General features: G+C 37.5%; 1 protein-coding gene across 1 annotated transcript in view; it reads left to right on the forward strand.

Moving 5' to 3' along the window:
• LOC128890616 (protein sickie) overlaps window positions 1-18,777 on the forward strand; it is a 203,337-nt gene that overhangs the window by 136,006 nt on the left and 48,554 nt on the right. Inside the window, exons 10-15 of the mRNA XM_054149270.1 lie at window positions 303-530; window positions 1,126-1,540; window positions 2,294-2,435; window positions 2,674-2,700; window positions 5,455-5,693; window positions 7,048-7,199. Coding sequence (XP_054005245.1) covers window positions 303-530; window positions 1,126-1,540; window positions 2,294-2,435; window positions 2,674-2,700; window positions 5,455-5,693; window positions 7,048-7,199 — 1,203 coding nt within the window. The remainder of the gene's footprint in view (window positions 1-302; window positions 531-1,125; window positions 1,541-2,293; window positions 2,436-2,673; window positions 2,701-5,454; window positions 5,694-7,047; window positions 7,200-18,777) is intronic.

The following is an 18,777-nucleotide window of genomic DNA, read 5'->3' on the forward strand; positions in this document are numbered from 1 at the left end:
TAATGAAAGTTATATGCCCATTTACAAACCATGAATTTGTCTTATCCCTGTATTGTATTATAGTTGAGCAATTTCTTAATACGACTAGGACCGCAAGGATTATATAGTAATTAGAAACATGTTTAAATAAATGCTTGGAAGAACATCGTGTAATAATTATCTTGCTCCATTGGATTCATATTTATTTCTTTATTCATGTATTCAACTATTGCAGTGTCATTTCCTTCGTTTGTGCAATTTTTAGATATAGGTGAAAACAAGCGATCATAGTTTTAAAACGTGTATCTTTGGATTTTGTTCAGGATAAACATCGGAAGCAGGCCATGGCCGAATATGCGAACGGTGAAAAACCTCAGAAAGTTTCATCAGGCACGTCGACCAGTGGTAGCAGCAAAGTAAGGGGAGTCCCGCAGAGTTTTGGATACGTGAAGAGACACAGCGCTGGTACCAGTCCTAGCCCTAACGGAGTCCAAAATGGTGGCAAAGATGCTACGAGAACAGCTCAAGTTAGCGCAGTTCCAAGAACAAAAGTACGCAGACCCTCAACTCAATTTCATTGTATAAATAATCCTTTTCTTTCTACATTATTTAATCAAAATAATCAGTTTCAAATTTATTATGTAGTTGAGTGAAAATTTGAAACGTCATGTTTTTCTTTCGAAAATGAATAATGACAAAAATATTTCCAAAAAATGTTAGTTTATCTTTGGTAATATTAAAGATCCTCATGCTTGATTAACCGTGACTTTGATGTTTTGGAGATAGTTAGTATATACTTTCTCAAAGGTTCTCATGTTTAAAAAAAAATATAAGCTGTGAACTAAACAGTAAAAAACCTCGAGGTTTCATCCCATACGTTTTAAGCCCTCTTCAGGGTTACTTAATGAGTTATAGGACCTTGTCCAACAATACACAAAATTTCTCTACAATAAATCGTATCGGAATAATTGCCATTCCTTGCAACGAGTATAATTTGTTACTATTTAGCCTTTTGACATAATATGAAAGATACTCTTTAAAAAGGCACAATTATTCATTTCTTCTACACTGTGGTTGATAATTAGACAAAACCGTAATACCAAGCTAAAGAAAAAAATTTTTGTTTTCTTCAATTTGTTGTTCCAGGTTAAAGTGTCCGGTGGTACGCAAACATGCACCACGGAACTCCAGGCCAATTCTGCCAATTCGAGTCAAGGACATCATTACAAGAGTTACAGCCTCACGGGTCCGAGTGCCAGTCAACTTTCGCAATCGGTACGAGACCGGCTAATGTTGGGATCCCAGAGCCTCCCAAAGCCTGGTAGCCCAGAATTCACAGCACTATTTGCATCTGCTCATCATCGAGACAGAGGACCAGGCGCTGGACCAACCAGCAACTCCTTCTCCCCGCGAGTACTCAAACCATCTGATGGAAGTCTCAGTGACACGTGCAGCAACTATGCAGCGCCTGATCTTCAAGGATATTACACTCCCAACAGCCCCTACACTACATCCTGGATGAGACACAGCAATACCTATACACCCAGTGGACGTTCTCAAGGTACACTTCTTGGCACTTCAAATTCGTTTCGAATTGATGTTAGGGAAACATATTCACCGCAGTAATGATGACGAAGAAACAGAAGTATAGAGTGATGAAGAAATCTATTGGTACAAGTAAGATTTTGTCACCAAATTACGCGTGGGTTAGAAGAAAATTGTAGGGTCTGCAACTTACTGTTTAACATATGTTAAACTATTCCATAATAAAAGGGATAGTAAAACATAGGTAAATAACCATTTTCATCTCAACAAAGTTATGAATGTAAATACAAATTAAAATTCTATAGAATGGTTGCTTTATATCTACGTATCTGTATCTTACTCTGTCACATCTGTATATTAATATGTTTAATATAAGAACAGGATTAGAGAATAGGCTTTTTAAATCTTTTTAAGTTTAAGCAAGTTGTTCCTGATATTCTTCAAAGGATATCAAATTATACTTAATTAAATAATCCGGAAAATAGCATAAGTCTGGTACTCGCAAAATAACAGCGAACCTGAAATTTATTCAAAACTGTAATAATTATATGTATCACTTGTACAGTTATATCGGTGTCGGATATCTCCGGTGATCATACACACAGGTCGTCTCGGGGATGCCTGATATATCCGGCGATAGTAGCGAAAGGGTTAAACAAAAAATTAAACCTTCCTCCGTAGGGATGAGCGTAGTGTTTATCGTGTTGATCTTATAAACCGTCTCTTCTATTTATTCAATGAAATGTTTATTAAATTCTTGTAATTCCAGGAATGGGTTTATGCGAAGCTGACAGTGTAGAGTCGCTTGGTTCGCATCGAGCAAGCTTAACTCACGCACGTTTGTTGATGCATCAGAGGGATTCCACGGGATCACCAGCACCTCCACGACTCAACAGAAGCAACTCCATTAGGTAAGCCCGTTACACAAATTCGTTTCTTGCACTAGTTTTCACAACCTCATACGAGATCCTTAGAAGTCATTTGCATACGTCTATATGTATAGATGCATGACTAGAGGATGCAAATGTCTCATCATATTTTTTCAATCGATCAGTTCCAGCTTTTTTCTGATTCTTTATAATTAACCACTCAATGCCAGCGATTGCTCGTTTACTGTGAAATAACGCAGATCATTTGATACCGTTTTAGCCATCTGCGGGACAGGACATTCCCAAGGTAGTGAGAAAGTCTAGAATACACATTCGTCGAGCCTGTTTTCAATGCATAAGTATTAAACGAACAATACCATCTAGGGTGGTATACACCCTACCCTGTACACACGAGTGGCCGTTACACGCACTTGAAACACAAATATCCCTGTGTATCTATATCTCTCGAATTCTATCTGTTGACTAAATAGCAATTTAGCTCTCAGTAATTGAAATTACTTCGATATTCCTTAGCAATTTGTATTTCTCATTATTCTATGCTTTTTGTGCAAACGCATGTTAATGCTTCTTTACCAAACGTTACGCAACGAATGGAGATGTATCGGTCATACGTAATCTTTCAATAATTCATTGTGCATCTTGCTCGCCTTAGAAAAGTTACCTGGAGGATGAGACATACATACGTCTATGCGAGCTTAACAAAATATATTTTAAATGTCACTACTTTGTCTCATTTTCTGAACAATTGCTTGGGTTTAAGCTTCAAACAGGAGACAGTTTGTAAACAATTTCTTCAACTTGAATACAAATTTATATGTAATTAAGTTACATACAACTATTACCAACACTTATTATATACAACTTTAACTTTACATATTATGAATTTCTTAATAGTAATACAACTAATTTGTAAAATTTTATATTCAGTGATTTATATATAAGTATATTTGATGTCTTATATAAGTTTTCTTGCATCTTTTTTTTTATCATTAAGTAATTCTCCACATAGAGTAGCTATTTTATGTATAATTTATCAAGCTCGTGAAGACTGCAGTATGTTTCATCGTTGATGCAATCCTTGAGTTCCATTTTTTAAATAAAATCAGAATTATGTAATATCGCTTTTGACATAGTCGTTTATAGCTTATATTTTTTTTTTCTCTTCATGGAAGTACACTTGCGAATCGTTCATTCGACTTTTTTCCCCTTCGCTGTCTTATTATACAAGGTGTTCCGTATAAAGTGTTGCAAGCTGTTTTCTTAGAAATTAACAAAAATATCGAGTTCATTTTTACTGTCCATTTTTTAAAACGTATAGTTATGTTTGCTTCTTGCCTATTCACTGTCGTTAAATCTTACGTGGCGAATCACACTATGCTTATTACGTTTTAGTAATGGTTCTTATTATTACTTTTGGAAGTGATCTATAATTGGAATTATTAAGGGGTGACTATTCAAAAGAAAAGGAGGGGTCGTTAAAGTTTTTTTTAAATAGAAGATAGTATCAATTAATGGATTAAAAGTATGCGTAGTTACATAGTTATGGCGATAAATGTGTGGTGAGGGGAAAATTCAAAGAAGCAAAAGAGATGTGGAGAAAACGAAAACTATTCACATTCTCGTACATTTCCCCATATTTCGACTTGCCATAAATGCATAAGCATGTGCAGTCTAGCATAATGAAAATAAGTATGCGTAATGATAAAAAGTCACCTTTCATTTATACAAATTTATGGAGCTTCGCTATTTTCTCTACAGTTACTCCAAAAGGATTTACTGCACTAATAGATAAAGCATTCCTGTGCCATTCGTCTGTAAAAATGAAGTCGAGATCTTCATTAGTTTCTGAAGAAACAGCTTGTAACACTTTATGCGAGACATCTTGTAGAGCTGTACGAGTGTATACACGATCGTGAAGTGGTACTCGACTTTCAGACGGAAAGGAATTTATCTTTTAATTAGGAGCCTCTTCCAGATCGACTAATTACTAATACACTCGCCAAGTAGATAGACGTGTTCTCGTCGTTGTCCTAAACAAACTGAACGCTAGGATGCGAAGCAACACTTGTCCGAGTCATTCGTCTAGAATTTCTCCATGAACTGAATCTAACGAACCTCGCGATACGAAAATCACGCCAATTTCTTCGCATCTGAAGACTTCTGTTTCGAGGAGACGTACACTCGCATGATTTTATTCAGGAATATCTCTTGAGAGGGTACTCTGGTCTAGCATTATGGACAAGTTGATTTCTCGCGTTGTCTCTCGTAGTGTAAGGTTTGAGGAATATGCTCTTAGAAGATTGTATTGAAATTTTTAAAAATAGTGTAGCTATTAAAATTTTGTTGAAATTAAAGCTGTAACATGAAGAACTTAATATGTCGATTGCCATATATGAGTAAGAAGACTTTTCAATAAGAAACAATATAAATTAATTCTGAAGATAATAATGAAAATAAATTTGGGTAAGATTTGTAAAGTTTTATGACGTTGTAAAAACAGATACTACCACAAATATTTGATTGCAAGTTACAATTGTAAGTTTTAATTACAGATTAATAATTACTCCTATTTAATAATTCAATGCAAATTTAACTAAGCATAGCACTTTCGATGATTTGAATTATCTGATCGATTCTTGTTTTCCTGAATGCAGTCAAGCGCGGCAAGCTACAACAAATGTACGATTACTGTGCTTTCTATCGTTTCGGAGCCAAGTACTTGGATAATTTGCGTACAGAAAACTTTCTTGAAATTTCGACAATGTTTTGTGAATTATTGGACGCCTCCTCCGTTCTTGAACGTTCGACGTTAGTCATCTTCTATTGATGCACGTTCCGCGCTTCTTATTCTTCGAAGATACAAACAGTTCCGTCAACGATCATTCTAATGCGTAGAATATGAACTGACCATAACAATGAATATGCACGGGAACTTGAGATTCAGTCGGGGAACTCTTTGTTGATCTTCGAAGGTGTTTACGATAAAGTATCTCAATATTCTCTACCCGTGATTTAGATGGTTGTATCTTTGTTTTCCCAGGTCCACGAAAAGCGAAAAAATGTACCCGTCGATGTTGGCCAGAGGAAGTGGAGCTTCGTCCTCTGTTGGCGAGGAAGTCGGAATAGGAATGGGTGTTGGGGTTGAACCTTATTACAGTGTTCCTGTAGGATCCACCGGATGCGCGGGACAGCATTGGTCTCAACCAACGTCTCCAACACCTACGCACACCTCACGACAACCACCCAATCTTTACCAACACGTGCACAAGGATGACGACAGTAAGTGCACATTCTGGTGTTTTACTAACAAACGTAGTCAAAGGGATGGACAGCTCTTTGCTTAGATACAAACAATTCAATTCCGAATGTTTCAAATAGATGAACAGCTCGAAGAGCTCTTTGCTCTATCTATGGCGCATACAAACAACTGAAATAGAGTTGGGAAATGGATTAGTCACTGTGCTGAATAAATAAATTAAATTAATTCTTATTTTAAATGAAAAGACGCTATATTCTTGTTCACTTTTTTCTTTCATTTCTGCAAATTCAACTGAAATCAAAGGGATGGACAATTCATCGTTGGATACAAACAACGCAATTCTAATTGTTTCAAATAGAAAGATAGTTTTCTAATATACAATAAATTTTCAATCGATTCAGATAGATGAACAATTTTATGGTATACGTAAACATATGGAAATGAGTTTGGAAAATGGTTCAGACCCAAATAAATAAATTAAATTAATTTTTGTTCTTGTAAATGAAGGAACGTCAGAGATTTCGCATTTTTTTTCTGTAAAATCAAATGATCACAAGAAGAGAACGAACAATATACAAACAACTGAATTGAGATGAAAATTGTAATTGCGTTTGAATCTTGAAACATTTAGCAGGCGTATCGATGTAAACTGGTGCTTGCTGATGAAGGATTGCTGTGACTTACCTACAAAACAATGTTGAATTAAAATCAACTACATTATTGATTACTAGCAGAGACGTGCTCAGAAAAACTATCAAACTCAGTACTTCGTGTCGTTTCGAAGAACGAGCAGTTTGTAATCTCGTCGTGTTTTTTTACGGAATAGTTAAGATATATCATTATGTTGTGTCATAGTAGTAATGTTCTTTCCATACGAAAGAGTGCAATAGTTAAGGAGATAAGCATATGTGTTTAAAAAGAAACTTAATTCATACAGACATAAAAGTACAAACTTTCGTAACTACTGATAACTAGTTTTTGTGCCTCCTTACAAATTGCTTGAACCTTTAGCTACACATGAGCACAAATTTTTCTAAATTGTAGCTATCGGGATGAATTTTTGTTTAGAAACTCTTTAAAAACTAACGAACCAACATGCATATCGATTTTACGATCCGACTATTTTTTCAAAAATGCAAAAAGAAATGGTTCAAAATTTGTTTGCTTACACCATTGAATTCAGCGTCAAAAACTACATAAAAGTACAACGTCAAAGATCATTCGTAGAAATTTCTACCATATTATTGAAAAATATCGAAGTTCGAAGTCAGCAGTCAAGGATATACAAATGTTGCCGTAACTTGCTTTACATTTTCTACTTTTTCTTGAAAATAAACGTAAAAAGAGAAGAATTTCCTCTTTTATTGTCCCCAGTTCACGGTTCCTCGGTATCCTTGGTATCGACAGCGAGCAGTCTGTATAGTTCAGCAGAAGAGAAGCAGGCGCACGAACTGAGGAAATTGCGACGGGAGCTCCTAGACGCTCAAGAAAAAGTCCATTCGCTGACTAGCCAGCTATCGACAAACGTGAGTACATGTTATGTCGATTATAGTAGCGATAAGGCCTGTCTGACGTACATTAGAAACTTGCTACCGTTTCTACGGTGCAAATATTACCTATTTCGTAATTTATATATATATATCAGTGCATTAAAATGACGTCATTGGTCGTACACAATTGCTCGAAGCGGATCTATCCGTTCTCAAGTGAGATAGCTCGAGTACATGCCCGTGTTGCACGAAGCGAATTGGTGCAAATGATTAATCATAATTAATCGAACGGAATGACAATTAGTGAAGTTACGAGCTGCTCGTTACAGTGTCCTTTAACGAGCTTGATCTGGCCAAACCTGTTGCAACAATATTCTATGGAACGTTAACGTGTCATCCTTTATATACTGCTAATTTACGTTCGTAATTCCCATTATGATCTCTTGCTTAATTATGGAATTGACTTATGATTCTGTAGTTCCTCTTTATATGTAGAGCGAACCACGCTATATAAAATAATCATTCATATCGAAAAATAATCGTTCTCGTTTTAACATACAGAGGAAAACCGCAGTTTCGCACAAGTTAATCTGCATTTATTTTTTAACTGTTTAAATTTAAGTCGTGTTCAGGATATACAAGATTAAAATATATAAAACAGAATATAATTATTTGGAGGTATTAGGTTGTCCCGAAAGGTTTTTTTTTCGTGAGTTGCATTCAATTATTTTATGTGGTCGTGTTTATATAAATAGACAGTCTAATTACATAGATATTCATGTTGTAACAGTAATGGAGCAAAATGAATCGTGCACAATTCAGTAACGTAACATAAAACATGAAATATTGTGCACGTATTACTTATTAATAAAGCGAAAGAAACTTTTGGGACAACCTAATAGTAACTGAAAAATAGTAGATTAGTAGGTTTCGTCCGAGCACAAAGTATTTGTGTGATCGTAAGAATAATTAATTATTTGTAACAGAAAACACAAAAAAAAAAAAATAGTTAAAAATGAATTTGTTGTAATGGAAAATAATGATTCGCAAAAACAGTGAAAAAGAACATCAATTAAAACTTACCTTCGTGGGATTTCCTTTTGATTTCATCAATATTTTTCCTTTTAAATTATTAGTTATTCGAAGTGGAATCACCTTCAATTCCTCTATTGGAGCCATTTTTAAAAGTACTTTACTGGAAATTTGATGTTTTCTAATTCGTACGGAGCAATAAGTAGACCGCGGATCTTTATGCATTTATAGGAACTTTGAATGTGCAAGAACTTACAAAATGCAAATAACATGCAAGAATGTAAAAAAGATTGAAAGTAAAGTTCATGTTATAACATTTGGAGGATAAAATAAATTCCTATTTAGGTTCAATTTTTATAGGTACGTTTACAAAGATTTTATTTTACATAAAGATCCGCAGTCTAGTCATAAGAATCGTACAAATACTTATTGCTTCTATACTTTTACCCACTTTTCCCATTTTTTTTATTAATTTCCCATATTATGTCAACTAGTAAATGTTGTTTGGACCATGTCTATCTTAGAGACTTCCGAGAACATGTAAAATATCATTGATTATAAAAAAAGAAATTAAGAAACTACGATTTCACACAAAAGTTTGTTAGGAAATTGATCGGTGTACGAATACATTCTACGCCCACTGTAAGTACACGTACAAGTACGTGTCAAGAAGGAAGATTTTTAAAGTAATTTCGAAAGACCCGCGGTCGCCCCAACGACAGCGGAAGCGTCCGTGCAGCTGATAGGTTGTTTAACAAGGAAGATCAGGGGCCGGAGCCAATCAGACGCGACGCGGCCACACTGGCATCTTGGATCGCCGTGGCGTGCATCGGTGTAGTCGGTTTACGTTCAGTTTGTGCCGAGACGCGCTGCTTCGAGTGTCGTGCGTTGTATTCTACCTGGTCGCGAATGCAAAACAAACGGTTCAGTGTGTTCATCAATCGGAGATTTGACGGGACGACACGATTCCGTGTGATAAAGTGCGAAGAAGATTGTTTTACCACGAAGAAATCGATTCGTGACTCGTCGACGTCTACGGGGTCAGTGATCATAGGACGGAATCGATGGCTCGATCGATGAGCCCGAAACGTGATCTTCCGATGCGGCGGACTGGCTGACAGAAAAGTAATTGAAATGGAGTCGTTTGTCTGGTTTGATTTTTACGGATACGAGCGGGTGACTCGATCGCTTTCCGTCGATAACTTATCGTCGTTCAGCGACCTTTCTCTTTGTAAACCGCTTTATCGAGGATTACACGTTACCCTCGTGATACTTCCTAGATTTGTTTACTATTCTATCCTTTATCTGCAACGCAGCAAAATAAATATCGGACGGAGAGAAAACTGCCGACGCGTAAAACGTTCGTAGAATTAACATTTCAAATAATTTCACAGCAGGTTGATTCTATCGGTTTTGATTGATTTTATTTGTTACTCGTTGAATGTCCGCAAGTGCTCCGAAAAGGTTGTCTTGTGCTGTGTATTACAGCAATGTGATAGAATTTTATATTAATTGAATCGCGGGATTAATTAATTTCGATTAGAAATTGAACAAAGTCGGTGCAACTGAAAAAATAAAAATATATCGAATATTTCAGTGAACTACAAATTACTTATACATGAAATCATTTGCATTGGATGCAATGTGATACAATTTAAAACATTCCTTGTTAGTCGCATTTTGAGTTTTACGCGACAACTCGAGTAGTAACTCGGGCGCAACAAATGTTTGGTTATGTTACATTTTCGTTTCCTTCACTTTTTTTTAAATATTTTGTTTCTATTAATTAATATGTTTTAATAATTAATATTGAAGATATTATTTGATTATATATATATTTATATTTATATAGAATATATATATAAATAGAATTATAAATTATTGAATGCAAAGATACAAAATTGACTTCTACACCTAATATTGATATTTGGCTTATTGTTAAAATTAAGTCCACCAACGTTAATTTCAATCTTACATACACGTATCAAGTGCGACGAAATTGTGTGCAAAATAAAAATTTTGTTTATATGGTATTTCTTCGGCCGCACGTGGTATCTAGAACTCATTAGAAACAGTGATCACGTCTAACTATAAGACGACGCGGACGTAGAGTTTACACTACTCTCGTTGCTCGACACGCAGCGACCCCTTTCGACGTCCGTGTTTCGAATACGTTAAAAAAAAACGGCCATTCGTATCACGATTGGTCGAAGAAGAAATAAGAGGAAACATATCGTCGCTGAGCATAAAATTTTTTATATCCGACAGTGTCTCGAATATTGATAAAATTTCTTGCTCGGCTTCGCGATCGGCAGTCATTTCCACCTCTTATTTCGTGTTTCTTCTGCTCGTGCGTATGCCAACTGTATACACAGAACTCGGCTGATCAAACTTGACACTTTTTTTTTTTTTTTATCAACTCGACACTTTTCTAACATTAAGTACAAACAGTAATATTTCTTTTCCGCGTCAATATCAATAGATCTTTTGTTGATAGGTTTTCCATCATTCGTTTCGTCACAAATATTGTCGGTTCGTTTTACGTTTGACCTTAGAGTTATGTAAAAGGCGATTTTTTCAAATTTTAGCGATCTTCGAGGACGTGTACGTAACACATTTATAGTTTTAAATTCTTTGTCCTTCATCGAATGTTTTATATAAAACAGTGTATGGTGCACTTCCAAGAAACCTCATCCAACATATTTGCGACCAATTTACCTGTTCTCCGTTAGTGTTTTTTCTTATCTGTAATATGACACGTAATACACAAAAAAAAAAAAAAAAAAAAAAATTAAGTAACAGGCTACTGATCCTCAACCATCTGCTAAGCCACCTACCTCTGTCAATTGGACTTGCACCACTTTCGTAGTCAACTTCATTTATCGACCAATTTTAAATTGTGCAAAACATGGAAATTTTTTAAGAAATTAAACACGGACTAGTCATACGTACGAAGTTTACATTAAATTAAGCATGAATTACGCGATCTCGTTTTTTTTCAAAAATGGACTTTCACCACTTTCGAAATAAACGGTCCGTATCATTCCAGGAAGTCTTCTATTTGACCTTGAAGTAATCTTCACCCCCGTTTCGCGTATCGATAATCGACCGTTCTAACTCATCGAACATCGTGCTATCACTGTAACAACAAGGTCGCACCTGTATCGGCGGACACCAAAGGGTGGCGGAGGGATGGAGAAGGAGGAGGGGGCGGGGGGAGAGGGGTTTGATCGCTTATATGGGAGGAAAGAAGAGTTCTCGCGGATCGTTCCTAGGAAACGACGGATCCTACCCGTAGACCAGATGATTTTTGCGCTAGTATATACGACGGGTGTGCAGCATTCCCGGCGCGTACACCATCGTCCGCTATCGTTCTACCTTATTTTCTCCACTTTGTCTTTTTCTCGCGTTTCCGTTTCTGTCATTGGCTGCCTTGCGAGCCGGGTCGAGCGTTCGTCACCGGCGCGACCGGTCGACGATACCGCGTACCGAGCAACGAGGATAAACTCCTCGCGGACGGGAAAAGAACTCCGCCGACTCGGAAACTCGCGATCTTTCCTTCCCGGCGATGTCCATGTATAGTTATTCACGCCCATGTACGGTTCCTCGTTATGTCGATCGTCGTGTGAATCCCTGGGATCACGCTTTAACCGGCGAAATATGAATCCTCGCTCGACGTCGATGCCGTTGGACCGAACGGGGTTGTGGGGTTGAAAACGCGGCGATTAACCGGTTCAAGAAAGCGATTTTTAAAATTTAACGCATCTATCGTCGCGTCAGCCGGAAATGGATGACAGGTTTTTTCTTGAAGGAAATACAGACGTTAATTGCCAAGGTGAGACGATAATGAAAATAAATTTGAATAGACAAGTTTTTTCTTGCGTAAAACTTGTGGGTATTTTGTTTTCAGTTTGGAAATTATGCAACCAGTCGGAAAGAAATTGCACTATTAAATTGATGACCATAGGAAATGGAACGATAGTAGATTTTATGAATTTTTTAAAATTTGTAATTTAAATTAAATTAATTTTAAATTACATTTTAAATTTATGAACTCTATGGTAACACTTACTCACTTGGATTTGTAATTTCGAAGACTACGAAAACAATCACAGAGAGATTGCAATATTATATGCAATATTATGAACGAGCACGGTAAATACAACAATAGTAGGCATGGTAATACAATTGATATTATCGTGTATTTAAATCCAAAAGTAAACAGAAATATTAAACAACGCATGGACAATTGGAAATTACAGACAATTGCAGAGCGGGAGCCGAAATTTCGAAGAACACTCTATTTCCAATAACAATTTTGCAATTTCTCGCAACGGATGGATAGAAATGAAAGCTTGTGTTTTAAAAAAACTTACGTTCTATTGTTAGTACCGATCAATAGTCTTATCGTAGAATTTTGTTCAATAGGCAGACCCAATTTGGGTTATAGAGGGTAAATGTATTTGAAAGAGGAAGTCGAACAATCGATCGTTATGACAAGCGTTATTATGAAACGCTGGCAGCTGCGTTACGTAGGAAAAAGATTAATTATGTCGTTCGAGAGCGCGAGGTTTCACCATTGGCAGCAGTTTATTCGTAATCAGAATTCCAGTAGACACTTTTAACCGGAAGCCAAGGCAACAGGTTGTACTGAGCATGACTTCCCAGTGCCATAGGTTCGTCGATAATGTCACTTACGGCACCTTTGACAAATTTCCGATATGTTCACACAATTATTGAATGGAAACTAGTCGGTTGGCAAATTCAAATCTCTCACGTAGTTAACCCATTCGCTGTCAACTACGAGTTGTCTCGTAGTTCAAATTGATTGCAATTACTCAAGGGATAAGTTTATAGCCTTTTTAGTCGCGAATTATTGCAAAAGAAAATCGTAAATTCTCTTTTTAAGGGAGGGCGCCAAGACCAAAACTAGCTACCAGTAGTTATTGAGAGAAAATCTGGAACTTTGTACTTTTATATAGTTTTTGACGTTGAATTCAATGGTGTGAACGAAAAATTGTTCAAGCATTTTGTTGTTTTTCCTTTTTTATTTAATGCAATATTCATGATTAATTTTCATATCTGAACGAAAATCTAAAATCAAGGCAGAAACGTCGAGGTAAAATTCATTCACGAATTTCCCAATAATTCTAATTGTTGGATTTTAGCTAAAATCAACTAGTATTTTGAATACTGTAGGAAAAACCCCACGGCCAGATGCGACACCGAGTTCGTCGCCGAACACGGGCTTTATTGGGGTTGCTAGATATCTTTGCTTCCTCTGAATACTGTACGCACTCGGTACGTGAGCCTAACACGGCAATTTAGGCTTAGCGTCATAAACCGTGTTCGCACAATCAGCACAAACGTCGACGCTGTCGACTACCTGGGTATCGAAGACGACCTGAGGAATAGCTTCGAATTTTGTGCGACAGGCAGTTCTATCCGCGCTTGCAAACCGAGAGATTGCCTAGCTGACCGTGTTGCTAGCAACCTGACATCGTTGTACATACTTAACCTTATACAGGGTGTCCCAAAACTCGGGGAGGAGCCGGAAATGGGGGGTAGCTGAGACGATTCTGAACAACAATTTCCTTTGCAAAAATGTCGGATGAGGCTTCGTTAAGGAGATATTAAGCGAAAACCCCGACCAATCAGAGCGCGCGTAGACCGTTGGAGCGACGTGCATCGAAGCATCGACCTAGCGCGTAGCCTTCGCTACCGCGGCCGCTCCAACGGTCTACGCGCGCTCTAATTGGTCGGGGAGCGCGACCACCTCGCGCTCTGATTGGTCAGTGTTTTTCGTTAATATCTCCTCAACGAAGCCTCGGACAACATTTTCGCTAAGGAAAAAGTTGTTTCAAATCACCTCCCGAACCACCTCTTTCAAGGTGTTACAACATTTTTGGGACACTCTGTATACACAGAGTAGAGGTGATTTGAAACAACTTTTTCCTTAGCGAAATTGTTGTCCGAGGATTCGTTGAGGAGATATTAACGGAAAACCCCGACCAATCAGAGCGCGCGTAGACCGTTGGAGCGGCCGCGGTAGCGTAGGCTACGCGCTGGCGGCCGCGCTTGCACGCGAACAAGTGACTCGACGTGCATCGAAGCATCGACCTAGCGCGTAGCCTGCGCTACCGCGGCCGCTCCAACGGTCTACGCGCGCTCTGATTGGTCGGGGTTTTCGCTTAATATCTCCTTAACGAAGCCCCATCCGACATTTTTGCAAAGGAAATTGTTGTTCAGAATCGTCTCAGCTACCCCCCATTTCCGGCTCCTCCCCGAGTTTTGGGACACCCTGTATTTACCTTGTTTTGTTTTTATCCATAATAAATACGCAGTGGAACATTACTCCGTTGCCTATATATTTATTTGAACATAAATATCCAACGCTAATATCTACATATTCTTATATCGAAGAATTAAGTCATCCAATTTCATAGATCAAACGTCTTTAGTTCCTCCACCTATTCACCTGGGCTTTGTTAAAGTCCATGGGTAACCATGTGTCTCCTCGTAAACGGCAAAGAACAAATCGCTGTCCTCTTCTATCTCTTCCCCAACCAGGAAACATCAAGTTGATAGTTGTTTTCGCGAACGCTGTAAGATTTCTGTCCGGTTAGATCACTGTCATTTCCACCAATGCCGTCAGCCCCGCGACAACAAACGAAACTCCTGTCGTCTTATTCGCGAGCCGCGTTACCTCGTAGTTAATCCTAGTTGGGTGTCCCATATTTCGCTTCTAACCCCGTTTCTGTAGTCGTAATTACGTGACGCATACATTTGCAGTCATTAACCACGCCCGTTGCTCTCTGCGCAACGAAGAAGACCACGATAACTTGGAACATCTGTTGGCTCGGTCTGTCGTATCTTTTTTCATTGTGTTCCCTGTGTCGCCAGACGTGCGGTGTTCCTTGATTGCAATTAAAATTTCATTTCCAAACGCCCATTGTGTCTCGATTATACTTCTTCGACCCTCGATTCTTGCTCGACGATATTTCTCTCTCTCTCTCTCTCATTTTTTTTCAAGTGCCTCGTACCGAGGAGAACGATTAATATTTATTACCATTATTGTGTCTTATTAAAAATCATTAGTCTTCGTTAAAAACGAATGGAAAGTCGTTATCGTGCCCGAAGGCACGTCTAACCACGGATTTTTACGTAGTAGTCGAACAGAAATAAATTCAACGCCTCTCCTCTCGTGCAAATATCATTAAGCAACACCGTCTGCTCTACGAAACTTAATTTCTGCTCGAGTGTGGCTCGTTTTACGGCCTCATTTCACTGCGTTTTTATATTTACAGTCGGAGTAATCTTGCCACTACGGCCGTGGCGTATTTTGCTTATCCACTGCCTTCCCTCGAAAGTGTTCTTTTCTGTTCGTACCTTCCGGATTCTAATATTGTAATTTCTGATATTTTAAATAATCGAAAGTTACATCAGTGGCTGTTTGAGCGATAAAAGAAATTCACTTATACTTTCCATTTACGTAAATCAATGGAATCTTGAATTATAAGATTCACGAATTGATGTGTTTGTTCTTCATACTCGAGACGGTTGTCTCAAAGAAAAATTTTTATATATTTCGATTAGATAAATAAACGTAATCTTGCATCATAAGATCAAAGAATTCATTCTTCTAATTTTGATATTTCATATATTTCACATGTAGACAAAGGAACAACAATTCAATTATTCGTCACGTCAACAAAACTACGAATTTAATTTTCAATCGTTCCAATTATCGCCAACGAATTAATGATTCACGATATCCACACTTCGACGCCAAAATCAAATCTTTGTAAACGTGTACCTACAAACACTGGACCTACATAGGAATTTCTTCTACTCTGCAAGTATTATAATACGAACATTACTTTCAATATTTTTTATATTATTGGCTACTGTACCCATTCTATATTTTCTTGCACGTTCAGATGCTCTATGCAAATGCATAAAAATCCGCGGTCTAATAATTACAATTCATAGCGATTGAAAACTGATCAAGCTTTATTCCGACGTTTTTCAACTCCATGCTCCGGGTCCTGCCCAGTATCGAAGGAAATGATAGATCCAGTAATCTAATCTCGGCTTGTTTGAAAAGTAACGTCAGAGCCAAAGTACAGATCAGTTCGAATAGCTCCGTGAAGCACTCTATCGCTCACAAAAGATGAAAAATTAACGTTGTACCAGCATCCTTGGTACGTCCATCATTCGTATGGCAACCTCGAGACACACACGTGCGTTATTTATGAAAGGGGCCCATCGATTGTGTTACTCGAGGCGTCTGTCGAAGTCGAAGCGAGGAACTCGTCGTTCGTGCAGCGGCGCCACGAATAATGAGGGTTTCTATACGTTTTATTGATATTCCATTGACAAGCCATTGGCACCCAGGGGCGTACGGCTCGGCGAGCCACGACTTCGTGAACTTGCCACGAAAGACATGGCACAGCCCGCGTGGGAGTTCCGTTAATCCGTACGGGCCGAGCGAGAGACTCCACTGGCGCAGGAAGTCATAAACTCTAATTGTTACCATTGTTCTTTATCGTGCTGATGACTGCTAATCCTTCGCCGCGTTTCCAACAACCACGCCTTCGATCATTAAATACCTGAAAATTGCAACTTTGCCAGTTTTTACGCGACACGCTGAGATGAAACGGGAATTTCTCAACGGTTCAGTCATTTTTCACCAACCTTCGGTTTAAGAAAATCTTTTTTGTTCGTCTTTGAAATATTTAAAAGAGCAATTCTACTTGATGTTATTTCCTTTCCGTAATAGCCGGATGAAAAGGAATTAAGATATGTAATATTAGGTTGTCCGAAAAGTTTCTTTCGCTTTATTAATAAGTAATACATGCACAATAGTTTACGTTTTATGTTACATTACTGAATCGTGCACGATTCATTTCGCTCCATTACTGTCACAACGTGAATATCTATGTAATTAGATCGTCTATTTATAGAAACACGTCCACAGAAAATAATTGAGTGCAACTCGCGAAAGTAACTTTCGGGACAACCTAATACCTTAGACACGATAACAAAGATAACTGAAAGTATAACAAACAAGTCAAAGGGTTAATATTTTAGACAGTAGATTCGAAATACAATTCATGTATTCTTTAGTTAGATAAATCAATATAATCTTGAATTATAAGGTTAGAGGATTAATATTTCAACGTTGATAAACATATCAGAGAGGAGATTTCTCATTTTTATCTTTCCACGAAACTTGATATTTTATTATAGATTAAAACGTATCGAAAGTGGATTTAACTTAACTCCTCATAATCTGATTGTGCTTCTTAAATTTGTAACACTCGGTTCCGAATGTAACTCGTCACGAGTCATACGAGAGTTTCCTCTCGTAATTACTATTTTTTTTTTCTTTTTCAAATAATTGTAAACCACTTGCATAAATAATCAGTTTTTGTCGACGCAATCGCGTCGATCGGCATTACTCGCAGTTAAGTGAACAAAGTCAGAGATGGACAAAACCCTAGGCTTCGAATAAATCTGAAGTTCGCCGATTTGTTTGTCTCGTTTCCTCTTTTGAACATTTTTCAAAACAAGGAAACGAGACAAACACATCGGCAAACTTCAGATTTATTCGAAGTCTAGGGTTTTGCCCATCATTGAACAAAGTGCTGCACGGCACAATTCGTAACGGATTTTTAGAAACTCCTGGCACTAAAACGGTCGAAAGGAACTCAAGGCCCTACGTCGGTGGGCTTTGAAGGGTCTGGCCCGGATCCTGCAGGCTCTTCTGACACGAATGTATCAGCTTGGCTTTTATCGATGTTTTCCTTCCGTCAAGGCAGCCTGGATTACTTCTCTACCCTCGGATCGCCCACGTTTGCCCATTTTTGACCTTGTTTCTCACTTTCTGGCCGAACAAAATCGTTGCTGAATTTTCTCTTACGATATATTGCTAATTATCTGAATATTTTCATCTTAGTACACATAGAGATGATATTCCAATTTTTACAAAATAATTCATCATTTAAAAGTCGAATTTTGTTCAATGGATAGCAACACCAACATACAATAGCATCATTTTAACAACAACTATTCTATGGAGAAGTTATCCAGATAAATTTTTCATTCGTTTCATGTGACATATAATTTTATATTTTATCATTCGAATTGCTACTTTTCTTGGCAAATTTTCAGCTCAAATTTTGTAGGAATTTTGTTGTCTGTATTTGCAAGGTATTTAAGGGGTGCGCAACATAAATTTGAGTAATTTTAATAAAGACCACCCTAATGTACACAATACTAGTGCGTGCATAAGTATGTGTAATCAATATAATTTAATAATGTATAATCTCGACATACTTCACAATTATAATACTGATACGCCAAATAAAATTGTCCAAGAAAAATTTAGGGGTTGCGTAACGTAAATTTCCGAAATCATTGAAACAAGGACCACCCTAATGTACATATACATATATTGTAAAGCGAACGTGTAATTTGCACAAAAATGAGCTATAGTTCAACCCAAGGTATCAAAGACTAGTTTTCGAACTAATTTAGTCCATACGTTCTATCAAATGTATCAAATATGTTGAATTTG

The sequence above is a fragment of the Hylaeus anthracinus genome, unplaced genomic scaffold, assembly GCF_026225885.1.
Source record: "Hylaeus anthracinus isolate JK02 unplaced genomic scaffold, UHH_iyHylAnth1.0_haploid 12001, whole genome shotgun sequence".
Taxonomy (NCBI): Eukaryota; Metazoa; Arthropoda; class Insecta; order Hymenoptera; family Colletidae; genus Hylaeus; species Hylaeus anthracinus.